This window comes from Dermacentor silvarum, chromosome 9, assembly GCF_013339745.2.
Source record: "Dermacentor silvarum isolate Dsil-2018 chromosome 9, BIME_Dsil_1.4, whole genome shotgun sequence".
NCBI lineage: Eukaryota > Metazoa > Arthropoda > Arachnida > Ixodida > Ixodidae > Dermacentor > Dermacentor silvarum.
In genome coordinates this window covers 43,802,144-43,819,935 of record NC_051162.1, presented here as the reverse complement: position 1 = coordinate 43,819,935, position 17,792 = coordinate 43,802,144, and the positions used below count along the sequence as shown (strand labels likewise).

At 46.3% G+C, this 17,792-nt stretch overlaps 1 protein-coding gene across 1 annotated transcript in view; it reads right to left on the bottom strand.

Moving 5' to 3' along the window:
- Positions 1-17,792, bottom strand: part of LOC119463558 (probable cytochrome P450 12c1, mitochondrial) — a 97,052-nt gene that overhangs the window by 19,667 nt on the left and 59,593 nt on the right. The window contains exons 3-4 of the mRNA XM_049655271.1: positions 10,493-10,655; positions 1,606-1,775 (exon numbers count right to left, since the gene is read on the bottom strand). Of these exons, the coding sequence (XP_049511228.1) occupies positions 1,606-1,775; positions 10,493-10,655 (333 nt within the window). The remainder of the gene's footprint in view (positions 1-1,605; positions 1,776-10,492; positions 10,656-17,792) is intronic.

Here is a 17,792-nt window from a genome sequence, read left to right as displayed (position 1 = left end):
TCGGTGTTGTCTGTGCCGGAAAAAGTTCCAGGGGGGCGCGGTTGTGCCATGATGATGGTGGGCGCGGTTTGCGACGTGCCCGAAGCATTCTCGCCTTGAGCTGGCATTGTCAATGCAACCAAGGAGCGCCCGCAGCGTAAATACGTTGTGCTTCTTGGAGTACCTCGCACCTCCACCAAAATGTTACGTGGAGAGAGGTTTAAAATATATTTACATGGCTATTTACAATGCGGCCACTGGCATACAAAACATACAAGATTGCAGAACCAATCCGCGTGACATCAGAGAGCGTCGTCTTCTTCCTCAGCTTCGTATCGATCAGCGCTTGGTACCAACATGAAGTTTGCAGAAATGCGTACTTCTCCGAGAAATGGGATGATTCTCGTCATCGGAAACTGTGCGTGTACGAGGACAGCCATGGGCCACGTAACTCGAAGTCGTGCTTATTCCAACAGCCTTTGCAAGGTGCACAATTTTTAAAATTTATTATGTTGTTAATTTTGGACGCTTTCTTTAAAAATATAAGCACAAGGTGGGAAATAATACCGGCAGTAGCGGACACAGGGAAGGAGTTGGGGAAATATTCGATTAAAAATAAGCATGAGATAAATTGTTCCGCTCCCCTGAAATATTAGAGGAAGCAGAGGGAAGCGTTGCATAGAATGCCGCAGTTTCATGTACCTAATTTTAATCATCGTGCTAGTCGCCAAATTGGAGGTTTCACTCTGATCTCTGTCATCCTCTTCTATTCATATGGCTACATCGTCGTCTTGTTTAGCGAACACGACGCTTCGCACCTTTCCTAAAACGCTCATTGCCCCGTTGACGGTGCCGCATCGGCGTTTCATTTTCGACACGGTACAGGTCGTAACACGACGGGTTTTCGTTTTACACGAAGGACGTTCCTTTCAATTTTTCACAAGCATGTCGCGTTTGACATAGCAAGTCTGTTTAGCGATTAATGAAATGCTGCTAGCAGCGCTTCCGATTTACGTCATCCTGCTCGATCACGTCGCCCTTGAGGTCGGCGGGAAATTGGTTCGCGTGTTTTCTTTGTCATAAAGACAATCCGCTACTTCGTCGTCTGATTCGGACGCCGGGCTTCGAGTGGCCTGTCGATCGAAAGCCCTATTTTGAGCCTTATTCGGCTGCAACTATGGGACAAGGTGTCTCAAGTTGTCTACCCGTGCATCTTAACATTTCCCACATTCACTACCCTCAAGCTCTCTTGCAGGGTCATGCACATTGATCCAGAATCGCCTTGGCCGAATAAGTATCTTGTCCACGCGCACGGTGGAGAGTGGACATGGAGGAATTTCGCAGGCGATGTCTAGTGGTTTATAAAACAGCTTGCTAAATAAAAGCAGCGGCGCCATCAGCAGCAGCTGCGGTTCGCTGGGCTCGCCTTTGACTTAGAGGCAATGTTGGTTCCGATTTGTCAGTTCTGATATTTCGTCACTCGCTGTACAAATTAAATAGCAATATTGGGAATACCTTCTTGTATAATTAGGTGTACGGGAGCAACAGGGAGAATTTCAGAATAAAACATTTACACGGGCACGCTGTCACTGACATAAAAGTGCATTGAACTAACTTAACACTTACCGAAGTGCCTCTTTTATACAGGCTTTGACGTAGTGTAAGTGATGATGAATGTCTGCAGAGAATGTGCCAGAATTGTCCTCCGTTGCAGCGAGAACTTCCTGTCGTGCTTTCTCTTGGGCTACTGGGTTCATTGCTAACCGATATAACGTGTAGGTGACCGCACCAGCTGTCTGAGAGGACAAATACAAAAGCGTGGAGCTGTGTTTAAATCATTCAGTGCAAATAAAATGGGCAAATGATATAGCGACACTCGTAGTCGACTAAAGATTTTAAAAACTTGTTTATCGTAAATTATGCAGGAAGTGGCTAACTTAATTAATCTACTGCGTATTCCTGGTGCTGAAATCCTAAAGGCATTACAAATCGACGACAACTTCTCCTATACAAGTGAAGACCGTGCTTGCATTACATGTATTTGCAACTTCCTCTTGATTGCGTATTCCCGTCATAATTTTAAACGTTTTCTTCCTACTCATGGCTATCTTAGTGGTAGTGTGCTTGCCTTAGTAGCTTCCACGAAGTTCTTACACACATTGACTAGAAGATGGCAAATAAGTTCTGCGGAATCCCGCAAGTTGGCGGAAGTATCGTGAAAGGGGAAAATCGTCGTCCACGCGGATGTAGCACGAAACTACAAAGAAAACCCATACGGGTTTCTCAGAAACATCGCTTCGCAGTTGAGAAAAATTGCGCAAAACTAGTGCAAAATTTGTTGTCCCGAACGTTCGCACAGTGTAACGTGCTAACTTGGGATGGTTCGTACATGTCTGAAGAAAACGAGTAACAACGCTGAACAGCGGGACGAGACTCAGACAGACGAAGTCACGTCCCGTTCTTCAGCGCTGTTACTCGTTTTCTTCTTGCAGTAAATGACGGGGTGAGAGCGGCATGAACAGGAGCGCCAGGTGTTTTAAAAAAAGGAAATTATGGGGTGTGATGTGCCATATTATGATCTGATTTAGAGGCACGCCATAGTGAGGAACTACAGATTAAATTTGACCACCAGCGACACTTCAACCTGCAACCAATGCATGGTACATGGCGTTCCTGCATTTCGCCTCCATCTAAAGGCGGCTGCGTGGCCGGGATTTCATCCAGTGACCTTGTGCTTCACAGCGCAAAGCCATATCCACTAAGCGGCCGTGGTGGCGAGCACCAAGTGCTCACGACTGTTCGGCTATGCGGTGTTCACGGTATTTCCGTGTAAACGCAGTTATTGCAGATTGCGACTCTTTTGTTGGAAACTGAACATTTTTCAGAGGCATCACTACAGGCGGCGGCCGCTTCAGATTTATCGTAGCCGAAACTGGTATGGGGGGGGGGGGGGGTAAGGCCAGAAAACACGAAATAAACGTTAAGTTTATGCACAAGGACGCCGTTGCGCAAATATTGAGTAGAGATCAACCAGCAGTTTAACGGAATCAGTCAAGTATCCGTGACCGCTCCAATTTCTGCAACACTCTGTGCATGTAAGATGGCGCTTCAAGAAGTGCAACTGTCTGGCTGCGGTTGGGCAGAAATGGCACTGCGAAAAATTTTCTTATGTTTACGGGTGCCTATAACTATATATATGCTATAGATATAGATATAATACTATATCTTCCGATAATATCAGGGACTATACATTTCTTGCTCTTGCAGAATTCATAAAGGACACTTGATTGAGTCATCCGAAATCATAATAACTTGTATGAAAAACAAGGCTCGTCAATTTGTAGGTCACGTTTTATTTTTCCACTGCGCTGTAACGTTTTATTTACTTAAAAAGACACCCTGAAATGTTTAAGTGCGTATTTTAAGTTTTCATGGTTAATGTGAGTCTGCAGCAGAGCTTCCTTCACTTGTCCATCTTCGCGCTTAGAGCGACCTGACAACTATTTGTCAACGTTTTTCTGCGCGTTTGGTGTGATCAACAAGCAACATGTAAATTATCTGACGCCTCTCCTATATCACGATAGCCGACCGCTATTCAGAGGCAACTGGCCCGCTTTAGCTGCTGTAAAGTTCGTTGCCTTCAGGTTACATTAATTGTAGGCTGGTAAACTAAGCGCGATTAAATAACACAAGACACGTGCAACACCCAAGAAGAAGCGCTTGTCCTCGTGTGTTCCATGTGTCCTGTGTTTTAAGGCAAACGCATTATCATAGTGAGTCTCCGTTTCAAGGCCGTTTCAAGAGCACGTCGTCGACACGAAATGGTCTTCTTAGGATAAGAGGCGATAATCCGCACAAAACCACGATTAAGGGTGGAAGAAGGATTAACCAAGTGAATTTTGTGATAATGGGTATACAAAGAGGTGAATGAGGTGAATTAAGAATTCATTGGTGGTGAATTAAATGAGTTTAGTTGGCTTATAGGAGTCAAACGAAAGGTAATAATTGTGGCAGAAGGCATCGTCATCCGCACACGCGCACAAGACGACTACTGCGCATGCCTCAGCCCAAGAGCGCAAGGTATAAATACCAGAGCACTTTGTAATAAAAGCATTCCTTGTTCCCTCATGCCTGCGTGTAACATGGTGTCAGAAGTGGCGAACGCGGTTTAGCACCGTCGTTCGTATTGACAGCGTGGCCCTCCACGTTGGAAACGCCCCAGCAGGAACCGTCGCGAAATCTTGACACGCATGGCGTCGTCAATAATTTCGCCGTCGAAACCGCTGGACTCAACGGGAGACATCTTCCACAGCTGGACCGTCTGGAAGAAAGACTTCGACCTGTACGCAACGGCAACGAAGCTGAAAGAACAAGCAAAGGAGGTTCAAGCGGCAACGTTCCTAATGGCAATCGGTGAAGAGGCAAGGCGATCTTTCTACACTTTCACGTTTGAGAATGACGACGACAAGCAGGACATCAAGATTCTCACCGAAAAGTTCCAGGCGCACTTCAAGCCAACAACTAACCTGACATTCAATGAATTTCGCTTTGGCTCCGGGAATCAGCAAGAGGGTGAGTCGTTCAACGATTGGCTCACAGAGTTTCGGACGCTCGCACAACAATGCGAGTTTGGCGCACTAGAAGACCGAATGCTGCGCAGCAGAATTATTCTTGGAATCGATGACAAACTTCTGCAGCAGAGACTCGTATTGGAAAATCCGTCTTACGCCAAAACTGTCGAAATCTGCCGTGCAAGCGAACAAGGTAAGGAACGTTTCAATGAAATACAGGACGCCTGTGCTACTAGAATAGATGCAGTGAAATCAAAAGCCAACACTTGCTTTAAGTGTGGCTTAGATAAACATAAAAGTGGAAATTGCCCCGCTCAGGGTAAGCAATGCCACAAATGCGGAAGCCGCAACCATTTCGCACGTGCATGTCAAAGGCCGCAGTCACGACAGGGCAGCGAAGGACGAAGTGTACAAGAAGTTCAGATAACGCACGACGAAGAACTGTTTCTTCAAACACTTGAAGTCAGTACTCTAGATCGAATTGATCGTTGGTCTACAGGAGTCGTTATCGTAAGCGTGTATATAAAATGCAAGATTGACACCGGTGCGAACTGCTGTGTAATGCCTGAGGAGGTGTTAGGTCGCATAACATCCCAGCCTGCACAGCCATGCTCCGCTACACTGCGCGGTTTTCGGTCACAAAGGAATTGCATCTAAAAAGATTAAGCTGCCCATTAGCCACAAAGGACAGTGCACGGAAGTAGAATTTTTTATCGTCAAGCCGAGCGTCCCAGTCACACTGAGTGGCTGCGTTGCTGAACGTCTGGGCCTGATAAGCCGCATAAGTTCAATTGATGCGTGTAGTTGCAATACACCTCAAGGATTTGAGGATGTCTTTCAGGGCCTAGGAGAACTCAAGGGCGTGGCCTACCACATACAGCTGAAGCCCGGTGCTCAAGGTACCGTTAAACCAGCAAGAAGAGTCGCTGTTGCCCTTCAAGACCGCGTGAAAGCAGAACTCCAAAGGATGGAAAGTGACGGGGTCATCGCTAAGGTAACTGAGCCAACTTCTTGGTCAAGCCACATGGTTGTGGTGGTTAAAAAGGACAAAGTGCGAATATGCTTAGACCCGTCAGATTTGAATAAGGCTATCCTCAGGGAGCACTACTACATGCCAACCTTAGAAGACGTAGTACCGCGTCTATCGGGAGCACAGTACTTTTCCACCTTGGACGCGTCATCGGGGTTCTGGCAGGTGAAGTTAGACGAGCCTAGCTCAAGAATATGTACTATGAGCACCCCGTATGGCACATATAGGTTTTTGCGCATGCCGTTCGGCATAGCGTCGGCTCCAGAAGTTTTTCAACGAGCAATGCATGGAGTTAGAGGGTCTTTCTGGTGCAGCCGTTGTTATGGACGACATTTTGGTCTGGGGAAACACTCGCGAGGAGCACGATAGCCATCTGTGCAAGTTGCTGACGCGTTGCAGAGAAAACAACTTGAAACTTAACAGAAAAAAATGTCACTTCATGCAGCCCCGAGTACGTTACATGGGCCATGTACTCACCAAAGAGGGACTCTCCCCGGACCCTGAGAGAGTAGAGGACATTCTACAAGTACCAACACCCCAAAATCGTAAGGACCTTCAAGTATTCCTCGGCATGGTCAACTTTGTGGCGCGCTTCGTGCCCAATATGTCCGCTCTTTCTGCTCCACTTTGAGAGCTTTTAAAGAGACATAGCGTGGAATTGGTCGGACCTGCAGGAAAATAGTTTTCAACATCTCCGTGCCGCTCTCATGCAAGCACCAGTCCTGGCATACTTTCGGCAGGACCAGCCCGTGGTATTGTCGGTTGATGCTAGCCAGTACGGTGTGGGGGCCGTGCTCTTGCAAAACGGACAGCCTGTCGCTTACTCATCCCGTTCGCTAACCGCAGCACAACAGCGATACGCGCAAATTGAAAAGGAGGCCTTGGCAATCGTCCATGGCTGTACAAATTTTCAAGATTACATATTTGGACAACCAGAAGTAATGGTCGAATCAGATCACAGACCACTGGAAATGATATTCAAGACGCCTTTGTGTGAATGCCCGTTACGCCTCCAACGCATGAGGCTAGTACTTCAAAGGTTTCCAATCACCGTTACGTACAAGCCAGGCAAAGAACTTCTCTTAGCTGATGCCCTCTCACGTTTTCCAAGTCAAGTGCAACTGCAAGAAGAAACTGGGCAATTTGAAGTCAATGCCGTTTCTTTTCTGCCGATTGCAGACGACCAGCTACGAAGCATCCGGGAGTCAACCCAGAACGACGCATTTATGTCGCAGTTGCTTTGTTATACCAAAACGGACTGGCCCGAGACAAGGCTGCAAGTACCGGATGCCCTGCGAGCCTTTTGGACCTACCGCGATGAGCTACATACCGAGGACGGTCTGCTGCTTCGGAGCAACAAGTTAATCATCCCGCCAGCCAAGCGCCGGGAAGTCCTCCTCTTACTACACGCAGCCCATGGCGGACAAGAAAAAATGAAGGAAAAGGGCCGACAGGTGATGTTCTGGCCTAACATGAATTCGGACATTGCGGCACTTGCAAATTCTTGCCACGTATGCAAAAATACAAAAACAGAAACGCTAAGCTTCCAATGCTAAGTCATCCGGTGCCCAGCTTACCTTGGCAGTCTGTTGGTATGGACTTGTTCCACTACGGGGGCAGCGAGTACTTGATTATAGTCGATTTTTACTCGTTCTTTTTCGAGATCAGACAGCTTCGCCATACAACAGCGCAAGCAGTTATCCAAGCATGCATGAAAGTTTTTGCAACACACGGGATCCCTGCCAACATCTGCAGTGATAACGGGTCCCCGTTCAGCAGTGCAAATTTCAGGTCGTTAACCTCTCATTTTCACGTCAACCATGTCACGTCCAGCCCCTACTACCCACGCGGAAATGGCATGGCAGAGCGTGCCATTCGAGAGACAAAAAAGTTGCTCAAGAAATGTTCATTTGGCACCTTTGAATTTTGCAGCGCCATGTTGGAATGGAGAAATTCGCCGAGAGACGACCTTCTGCAGTCCCCGTCGGAAAGATTGATGGGTCGCCGCACCAGAACCAGGCTTCCAGTACTGGACTGTCATCTCAAGCCAAAGACTATACACACCGAAACCGTTCGAAGCCGTCTAGAAGACATTAGGAGCAGGCAACAAAAGTACTACAAATCTGCTAGACATATTCCAGATCTTCACAGCGGGTCGGCAGTGTCAATCTATGACACCTTACAGAGAACCTGCGCTCCAGCAGTAGTTTTAGGCACGGCAGGCACGCCACGATCCTACATTCTCGACACCGGCAGCGGACATCTGCGTCGCACGAGACAGCATCTAAGAACTACAAAGGCAGAAATACAGGATCCACCTTCCGAAACGGAACCGCCAGGTGATACTTCAACTCAGGAGGTGACGCCTGAAGACGGGCTTCGTAGGAGCACGCGCCAGCGCAGAGAACCACAACGGTTTCCCTTGCCAGAACGCCGGACTTAATCACGTATTCCAAGTTTTTCTTTTCTTTTTTTTTCGTTGAAGAGAAGATGTGGCAGAAGGCATCGTCATCCGCACACGCGCACGCGCACAAGACGACTACTGCGCCTGCCTCAGCCCAAGAGCGCAAGGTATAAATACCAGAGCACTTTGTAATAAACGCATTCCTTGTTCCCTCATGCCTGCGTGTTACAATAATGAGATAGCGTGAGCTAAGATAATGAAGAGTAATGAGAGTGAAATTAGAGTGAATTAAGTGGTGATAGGGTGAATCAAGAGTGATGAAAATTGGAAATTTGGAGTAATAGGTCAAACCAAGTGTTATGGAAGTAAAATCGAGATGATAGAGTGAATGAAGGTGAACCAAGCAGTGATAGGGTGAATCAAGAGGGAAGAAAGTGTGAGTTAAGAGTGAATCAAGGGGTTATGGAGTGGGGGAGTAACTTGAAAAAATATATATGAGATTTGAGGGTCCAAGTTAGAGCGACTCAGCAAAAAAAGAGTGCCGAAACACCGTCCGAGTTTGTTGAAAAAAGGATGACTTGCAAAAATGACTTTGCAAAATGTGTAAAGAAATGTGAATAAAGAACATAAAGAAAATGTCAAAGAAATTTTACAAAGCGTAAAAAGGGGTCGTAGTGTCATTGAGTTAGCCGCGCTCGGGCTTTCGCCTTCAAGTCGCCTTAGTTGTAGCATAAGGGGCCCCTAGTAACGTTTTTATTCGCGCTTAGTTTTCCAGTTAACCATACCGACCAACCAGCCCAATAGTTAGTCCTTCTGAATTGCAACAATTTTAGCATAACTTGACTACATACCCTCATACCAGGTATTTAACGACGACAGGCTGCAGGTCTCCAGTGACGGCTACCGCACTGGAAATTTCTACATCTCGTCTACACTAATGTTTGCTGGCGGGCTAGTTGGTCACGCATTCTTCGTAGCAGCAGGTGCCACAGCGCATACAAAGCGTGGTTGCTTGAATGCGATGGTATTACAGCTGCACTACAACAACTTTGGAGGTATCGTGTCTGGCCTGTAACCGTGGCTCAATCCCGAAGAAAGTGCAGTCTGAAAAATGTGGGTTGATCCCACAGGCAGCATGGTCCAACACCGGAAGAATGCAATAAACGCGCACGTGATGTACGCGCCAAACTTATTAAAGAACACTTTGAGCACGATACCAGCATACGTGCGATCATGACCTACTGGTTAGAGCAATGGTCTGATGTGCTAGAACACGCCAAGGCTGTCAGTGATGGCGCTGGCTAACGCTCCCAGGGTTAACTGTAGTACACATTCACATATACCCACGAAAGTGGAAGCGAAAACGGCGCCGCGGTTGCTCAGTTGGTAAGAGCGTCGTACGCATAATGTAATGACGCGGGTTGGTATCTAATTTGCGGCTGGCAGTGTTTTCTTCAACTGTCGGCTAAATGTATTTGTGATATCGTGATTATAAGTAAAGGAACATGTAATTGCCCCCAAGCTTGCGGTGCTCTCATTATATGACTATATATATATATATATATATATATATATTCTAAATTATTTGACAAAAAGGCAAAAGTAAATCACAAATACAGTCAGTGAGGCTAACAAAAAAAGTCGCAGTTTCGCCCGAACGGGGGAGGCATCGAAATTAGTAGACAGCTATACTAAGTAAGGATACTAGTTTTATCGGCCTTATAAAGTTGTAAATACTAGCTTACTAGCTAAATAAACAAATGCGGTGTCACGCGCGCACAGGTAAACATGAACACATCTCGCTCGATTATCGCGTAAACTCGTGACAACACTGAAGTGGGAAAGTGCGGTAGCGGCTGCGAGCAAATTGACCTTCGCGCTGCGATGATCAATTGCCGCGCGAATTGACCTTCTCGCCTGCAGTAATACCATAATGCTGGAGCAGTTTTTCAAGTTCACCACAAAAATTAAAAAAAGCACACACACAGGACGGATCCCTCACACGACGGAGATAATCAGGAGGGAGTGAGTGAACACTTCTCCAATTCCCAAATATCTATACGAAAAAACAGTGCCATTCTATCATGTAAGTGAGTTTCGTCACCGCGAGAACATGTGATGATTAGACAAGCAATATTCCTTGCTGCATTAATATCCTAATTAAATATGAATTTTTCTAGCATGTGGTTGAAAACTATCCACAGCAGCAACATCACCACGAAGGGATAAAAGAAACCTAGACAGTCTTCTTAGACATAAAGCTTAATCCCCCCCCCCCCCTTTGAAGAAAACAAAAGCGAAAAAAGCCCACCTTGAGGGCTTTGACAGATCTGATCTCATATTCACTGGAACAAACGTATAAGTTTGAGGGATGATGACATGAGAAATAAATAGCCTTTCATGTGAGCGAAAGTTATGCACGGCCTACCGTAGCCAATTGCTTACATTCATTTTTATTCTGATTTCAAGGGAACAATACAAGGAATCATACAAAAACAAGAACTATACCGTATCAGCTCCGCCAATAACGAAGTCATGAAGAAAAGTGAACATTTCCTTGAATCCCATTTTCTGCTGATTGTAGAGGTGCTGGAGGATGGTGCAGTTTTCATTGTTGTCACCCTTTGATTTGGTCGCTTCCGCTGCTTCCTTTATCATGTGTGACATGCGCCTGCAAAGACAGAACGCAAGAGTAAACAAGTGAAGGTGCGAGGTAGAATTCATGTAAAATTTTCACATTGTTTTCACCTTCACACAAAATAAAGTCAGAACCACAACCTAATTCTGTGGCTTGTACTGCTAGAGTAGACACAAAGCGACAGAAGCGACGAAGACGTTCGGAAAGCAAAGACTAGTTTTGGCCTATGTGTAACCAAGCTGTGTTGATAAAGAAGAAAATCTCAAAAGATAATTATGCAAAATATGGATGTTCTCTAGCCTCAGGCCGCGCAGTAGTCGCACTCATCCAAGACTTTTGTCTTCGTGAGCCGCATATTCACACACACCTCTTTGTGGCCATTTCACTACTGTCTCAAGAAATTTGGAAGGTAGTTCATTCTGAAACGTTATTGTAGCTCTAAGGCGCCTTGCTAAGGCTACACCTACTATCTGTATATTTTTGTTTTGTTCACAGAAGCTTATTCTAGGTGTTCCAGGCAACGAATAACAAGCTGGTAATATATATCGGTGTAAATTGTGCTGGTACAACTGGTGCAGTCCTCGCAATAAGATTGGCTAACGTAGGGAAGTTTGTTGCATTCTGTCATTTCAGTGACCTTTGTTATTTTAAATGAATCAATTGTCTTCCTGGCTCGTTGCTCTAAGACGGTGTTTCGGACTGACATGAACAATATTCTATGCAGTTGTTTTCAGCAGGCATATTTTGTTGTAGGCTTTCCTGTTTGAAATTAAGTTGAAGTTGTCGAACAAGTAAGAAACTTCGTCACTTCGAAGCTAAAACTTACACCACGACCGCATTATCTTCAAGCGCGCTGCTATTATACCTGCGTATTATTCGATGGCTTTCGACAGGTTTTAAGGGTGCATTGAAAGCAATGTCCTTCGCAATATGTCCACTCCTGCCTCCTTTGCCAACGCCGCAGGAACTTTCTTCCTCCCTCAGCTGCACCATTGCAACTATTGGAGCCATTACACCATTACCTGGAGCGCACGTTTCACCAGGTCGAAGTTGGTTTTAATGGGCCCCCCCGCGACGGCGACCGCTGGGGGATTGTAGCGATAGACCATCTTACGTGCTATGCTGAAACTTTGCCTCTGCCCAACGTGTCTGCGCGTTATTTTGTCTCATTCCTTCTGCGTCACATCATACCTAGCCATGAAATTCTTAAAGAATTTCTGAGTGATAGGCCATGTCTTTTTCTCTGACGATATAGAAGCCCCCTACGCAATGCCACCTAATTCACCGTACCACAACAACATCCAATCTTCAGACTAATGGTACCAGTGAGCATTTTAAGCGCACTTTCGGCGACATAGTTGTCCTGTACGCAGCGTCTGACTAGAGAATTTGGAACCGTGTTCTACCGGTGGTAACGCCTCCTCGTAGTACTGCAACGCGGACAACCACGCGATTTCGCCCTTCCTTCTCGATGGGCGCGAGCCTTACTGCACAATGGATACCATCCTTCTGTACCGCCTTAGCACAACAGAGTGCTGCACACCCCGACCTGAGCTGCTGCACACTCGGAAGAGTACTGAAAGCTGGCCCAGACATTTTCTTCGGAAGGCCAGCTGCGCTAGAAGCGCCATCTCGATACTCCCGCTGCTTCTGCACTCACTAGCCTGGCCTTAGATCCCCCCCCCCCCCCCCCCACCCTGGTCTTTCACGCAATTTCGTTTACAACGACCAGGGTCCCCACCGTTTGGTCAGCCAAATGTCCCCTGCGACTCTACTATACTACACGGTGGAGCCCCTCGAAGCACCTTCGGATAAGCACAGCCGAAGCCGCGCAATTGTGCGCGTTCAGCTCTAAAGCCTTATTTCGATGCACTTGTACTATGCGCCCACATGCCGCAGGGATGGCTGCTTTTCCCCGGTGAGATAATTGTACTCGAGAACGATCACTCTGAATTTCTTCAAGAGAGAAGGTGATGACGAGTTAGTCAAAGCCGCGTTTGTGGCTCCATTGCCTGAATGAATTGTTTCGGGAATAAGGTCTCGGGAGGCGCAGGTGCGCTTTGAGGAGCAGGAGCAGAAGACAAACAAGAAAAAGGAGCCACGAGCTGCCTGGGCAAAGAAAGTCAAAGGTACTGTGAACTCCACATGTAACGGGGCAATAGCCTCGCAGGTACAAAGCAATGATGTCAGGGTAGAACAGCCGATCAGAGAGGGTATATTACTAAAGAAAGCAAATAAACAACTTAAGAAGCAGATGCAGGAAATGAACAAAGGGTTGAGGGCAGAAAGCGGCAATGTGGCAGTAGCTAAGCCAGTGAGTAGAAGTAAGAGCCAGGAGGAAGAAGGCACACCGGCGCCCAAAAAGAGAGCTGTAGTCCCAGAGTTGGAATCAATGTGCTCGGTTCTGGAGGAGATTAAGAATGCGATTAGGGACCTAAAGGACACGGTAGACAGTGTTAACCTTAAGGTGGACAAAATATGGAAGTTAAAGTTAACAGCCGATAAAAGGCTGAAAAAGCTAGCGGCCCAAGGAGAGGATGAGGAATATATGCCCTCGGAAGCCGAAAGCGTTAGTACACTTCCAGGAGCGGTGGGTAGTAGAGTCAAGAGAACAGTGACAGGGGGTAGCAAGTAATGTAAGGCAATAATAATGAATAGCACAAAGAGACTTAGTGTGTGGCAGTGGAATTACAGTGGATTTCAGCAAAAAAGAGCGTCCTTAGCACCGATTATCAAAATGATTGAAAATTGGCCAGAATTAATTATGCTGCGGGAAACTCTAGCGAAGGAGATCGGGCTGTCCGGCTTTAACTCGGTCTGCAAAGGGAAAGAACCGGGCAGGGAAATCGCCTCCCTAATTGACAAGAAAATTCCCTACATCGAGCAAGATTTAAAATTAGAGCCGAGAAAAATTGAATATATAACGATAGAAATGGTCCTAAAAATGCACCAAGGTAAAGCGCAAAGCTTGTTCTGTCTCAACATATATAGCATTCCCAGCGAGATGAGATAGAGCTTCAAAGCAATTGTTAATAAGGCCACTGGAGTACTAAGAAAGGGGAAAGAACCTGGCATCTTGCCACGGATTTAGGCCTCTCTCTAATCACGGACCCAGCCTTTTCTACTAGGTGTAGCATTTCCATGTGTAGGGACACTACCCCGGACTTAACCTTCACTTCTAACTTACCCAGGACAGAATGAAGCAACTCTGGCGCGGATCTTCGCAGCGACCACCAGAGTGGGTCGACTTAAATGCAGCCATCTCAGCTTATGCACGGCTTGAATGCACCAACGAAATCTATAGAAACAGTGGAAGAGGTCGCACAAATGGACAGTAGATTGGCGCATTTCATCGAAGCCAAGCAATCGATTTTACAAAGATGGAAATCACACCTTGAACAGAAGACTTGGGAAGCGAATTGCTCAGCTGAGTAGGGATATCGAGGAGCACGCCCGATATTTGCAGAAGCAACAGTGGAATGAGGTGTGTAACTCTATAGATGGAAGGATAAAACGTGGGGTAAATTGGAATCTACTCAGGCATCTGCCTAATGAAAACGACACTAAATTGAATAGACGTATGGCAGTGGCGAAGCTGGTACACCAGGAAAGTCAGACTGCAAGCGCAGAGAGCATAATGGAGCGATTGGCAGCTAAATACTTACCTCTCAGGAAAGAGGATCAGGAAGCAAGTTACCCCGATTACTTAGGGGCAGAATGCAACTTTATGGATCAGGAATTCAACGAAAGTGAGGTACGCACGGCGCTATATGATTTGAATAGTAGGGCGGCATCGGGCCCGGATGGTATCTCTAACAGCTTGCTTAAGAATTTGGATGACGTCTCCCTAAAATATCTGACCACATACAAAAATAAACCATGGAAGGATGGGCTATATCCAGAAGAATGGAGGATGACCTGTACTATCTTAATACCAAAGCCGGGCAAACAACTCAACTGGGATAACCTCAGGCTAATTTCGTTAATATCATGTCTAGGGAAGACTATGGAGCATGTCATATTGAGCAGGTTAACGAAATATGGGGAGGACAATGACATCCTACAGTATAATCTGATTGGTTACAGACCAGGCTTGTCCACACAAGATGCCATGTTGTTAATCAAACATCAACTGCTCTTAGCCAGTCCAAAGCACACTAGAGCCCTCTGGTCGGATGTCAAAAAAGCTTTTGACATAATTAAGCATAGAGCAATACTTGAGGTCATTTCCGAACTGGGATTGGGCAGAAAACTCTATGAAGTGGTTAAAGCAATTCTTGGCCGTCGCTCAGCACACTTTAGATTCGGGGACATTAAATTAAAGAAGATGGATCTCGGTGCCAGAGGGATAGCCACAAGGGTCAGTCTTGTCACCTATGCTTTTCGACCTGGCGATGTGAAAAGGGGCAAAAGGATTAAAAGGAACCGAGGACATTCACTTTACCATTTATGCAAACGATGTTACTGTATGGAACGCTGAAGGAAGTATGGGACAGACGGAAAGCAGACTTCAGCAGAGCATTTATGAGGTAGAGTCCATTTTAGAATACACGGGACTCAAATGCTCGGCTGAGAAGTCTGAACTCCTAGTACTCAAGAACAGCAGAGGGGGGTAGAAAACTGAGGGGATATGTTCCCGAGAAAGAACCCAGGTTAGTACTAACCACGAAGGCAGGCAAAACTATTAAACAAGTCGAATCCATTAGAGTCTTAGGGTTATTCTTGGAGGCAAACAGGCCAACGGAAGAACAATACAACACATCACAAGCAACACTGAGGAGGTAATAAGACTGCTGAGGAGAATCACTAGCACACCTACATGGTTGGGAGAGGAGAGCGCCATGAGACTGGTCCACGTTTTCGCCTTGTGTCACTTCTCATATGTAGCTGGGATGCTTAGATGGACACAAACAGAGCTAAACAAGTGGAACAGATTAATTAAAAGGCTTGTCAAAACAAGAGTGGGATTGCCGGTTAGCACATCGGATTATTAATTACTGAAACTACGGCTCCACAACACAATAGCCGAGATAATTGAAGCTCAGCAAATTGCCTTTAGAGAGAGGCTTTCTGAAACAAGGTTAGGTAGAGCAATACTCGAAGAGGTAAGGTGGTACCCAACCGAATAAAAAAACTCGGGTGAAGACACAGTAGAACTAAAAAAGTCGCAGTTTCGCCCGAAAAGCGAAGCATCGATTGCGATAGCAAATTAGTAGACAACGATATAAAATAAGAATAGTAGTTTTAGCGGCCGCGTAAAGTTCTAAATATTCGCTTACTAACTAAATAAACAAGCACGGTGTCACGCGCGCACAGGTAAACATGATGACATGTCGCTCGATGACCGCGGGAGCTCGTCAAAACGATGGAGTGATAAAGCGCGCCAGCGGCAGCGAGCAAATTGACCTTCGCGCTGGCTCTCCTTCAACGCGAACTAAACGTGGAAAGCGCAGCGCATACGAAGCTACCGGCACTCGGCGAATGCACTTTGTCCCATCGCAGATCGCTTTGAAGATGAGGCCCCGCGGGCGCACACTTCGGCCACATCGCAGATCGCTGTCAAGATAGGCGCGCGGCAGCTCCCTGAGAAGCAGCCGCAAAAGCAGAACGCTTTTGCGTAACAGAATATGTTCCTCGTAACAGAATTATGTTTCCTCGTGCATTCAAATTACAGTCCGACGCCACCATGTCTGTAGGTTGTGGTTAAGTCGTATTTTACCATTTTCCTGCGGATATCACTGCGAGATATTCAATTTTTGTTCTCCAAAACCCTGCACCACGTGGAGGGCCTGCGTGGTCGGGGTGGTTTCGGATGATTTTTTCGGCCACGGGCGCCGACTCTAGGCGCCGACGCCGGATTTTCTGCGACGCGGGGCCCTTAACGCTGTCGTGTTACAAGATAGCATAAGAGAGATACTTAAAAAATTAATTATGGGGTTTTACGCGCCAAAACGACGATCTGATTATGAGGAACGCCGTAGTCTTTGTGGCTACTTGAAAGATCGAGCATTTGCAACAAAGCCAACTGATATTATTCACATCAAGAACAGGATAATATCTGCCTGCGCAAGCATCAGACCAGAAGTACTGCGCAGATTTACCCAGTCAGTGCGAGAGTGGTTTATTTCCGCAATACAATGTTTTGCGTTGCTGTGGAAGGAAAGCACTTTGAACATTTTTTAAAGCACTGATACCTTAATGGGTTTCCATAAAGACGTGAAATTCGTGAAACGAATTTGAAGTAGTGCTACATCAATATTAGCTGGTCGCTTGGACAATGCGCGCGCACTCGCTCGACGAAGAAGACGGAGTGATTTTGGCTCGGGCTGTGAGCTGAACTGATTAGCGCTGCAACCGCTACTGTAAATACATCCGATAAATAGTTTAATGTCTATCTGCCTCGCCATTCTTGTAACAATGCCATAGCGAAAAATTAGTTAGCATGGGTAATACATTTGTTGATTTCAATAAAGTTATAATATTGAGAATTGAACCCTCAATTTATTTTGCGTAACCCTGGTTAGCACAATGCCCGCTCGTCTACACACCATCACGCATGAGCATAGACCCTTCCCCTCCCCTGGCTTCAGCGCTGGCTACCTTATCTCGGCATCGCAGTTGCTACCATCATTACAGGCTGCTCGGTTGCTTGTTTCGGTAGCGGTTCCGAGTACTGCAGTTTGAGATTACGCAGCCAAGACTGAAAGGGTGCCAGTTATCACCTTTGCCTATGCCTCCACCCCGTTGTCAAACTAAACACCGTACACAGCAGGCACGTCACAAAAGGGACGAGCTTTGCGCCGATGGCTTGCATCATGGGTTACAAGTCACCGCATTCCGCATGTCGCAGTTTCTGAACTTCTCCGGAAACTAAGCAGCACTTTCGACGTTGATTTGGTCATCGACGCGAGGACATTGTTGAACACTCCTCGATACACTTCAGCGCGATCTGTCCCTCCTGGCGAATATTGCCATTTTTCTTTGAAGGAAAATTTAGAACGCGTGATTGCTGTGTTCCTGAGTGGCTGTCGAGGGTCAACGAAAATGTCAGCTAAGCTGGACTGACGGTTCAAACTGTAAAATGTGTTGATATTGTTTGTCGCAGTTTTCCTTTTGTCTGTTTGGTTTCACTTTGACCGAAAGTAAGAAAAAGACACCGTAGTCTAGTTG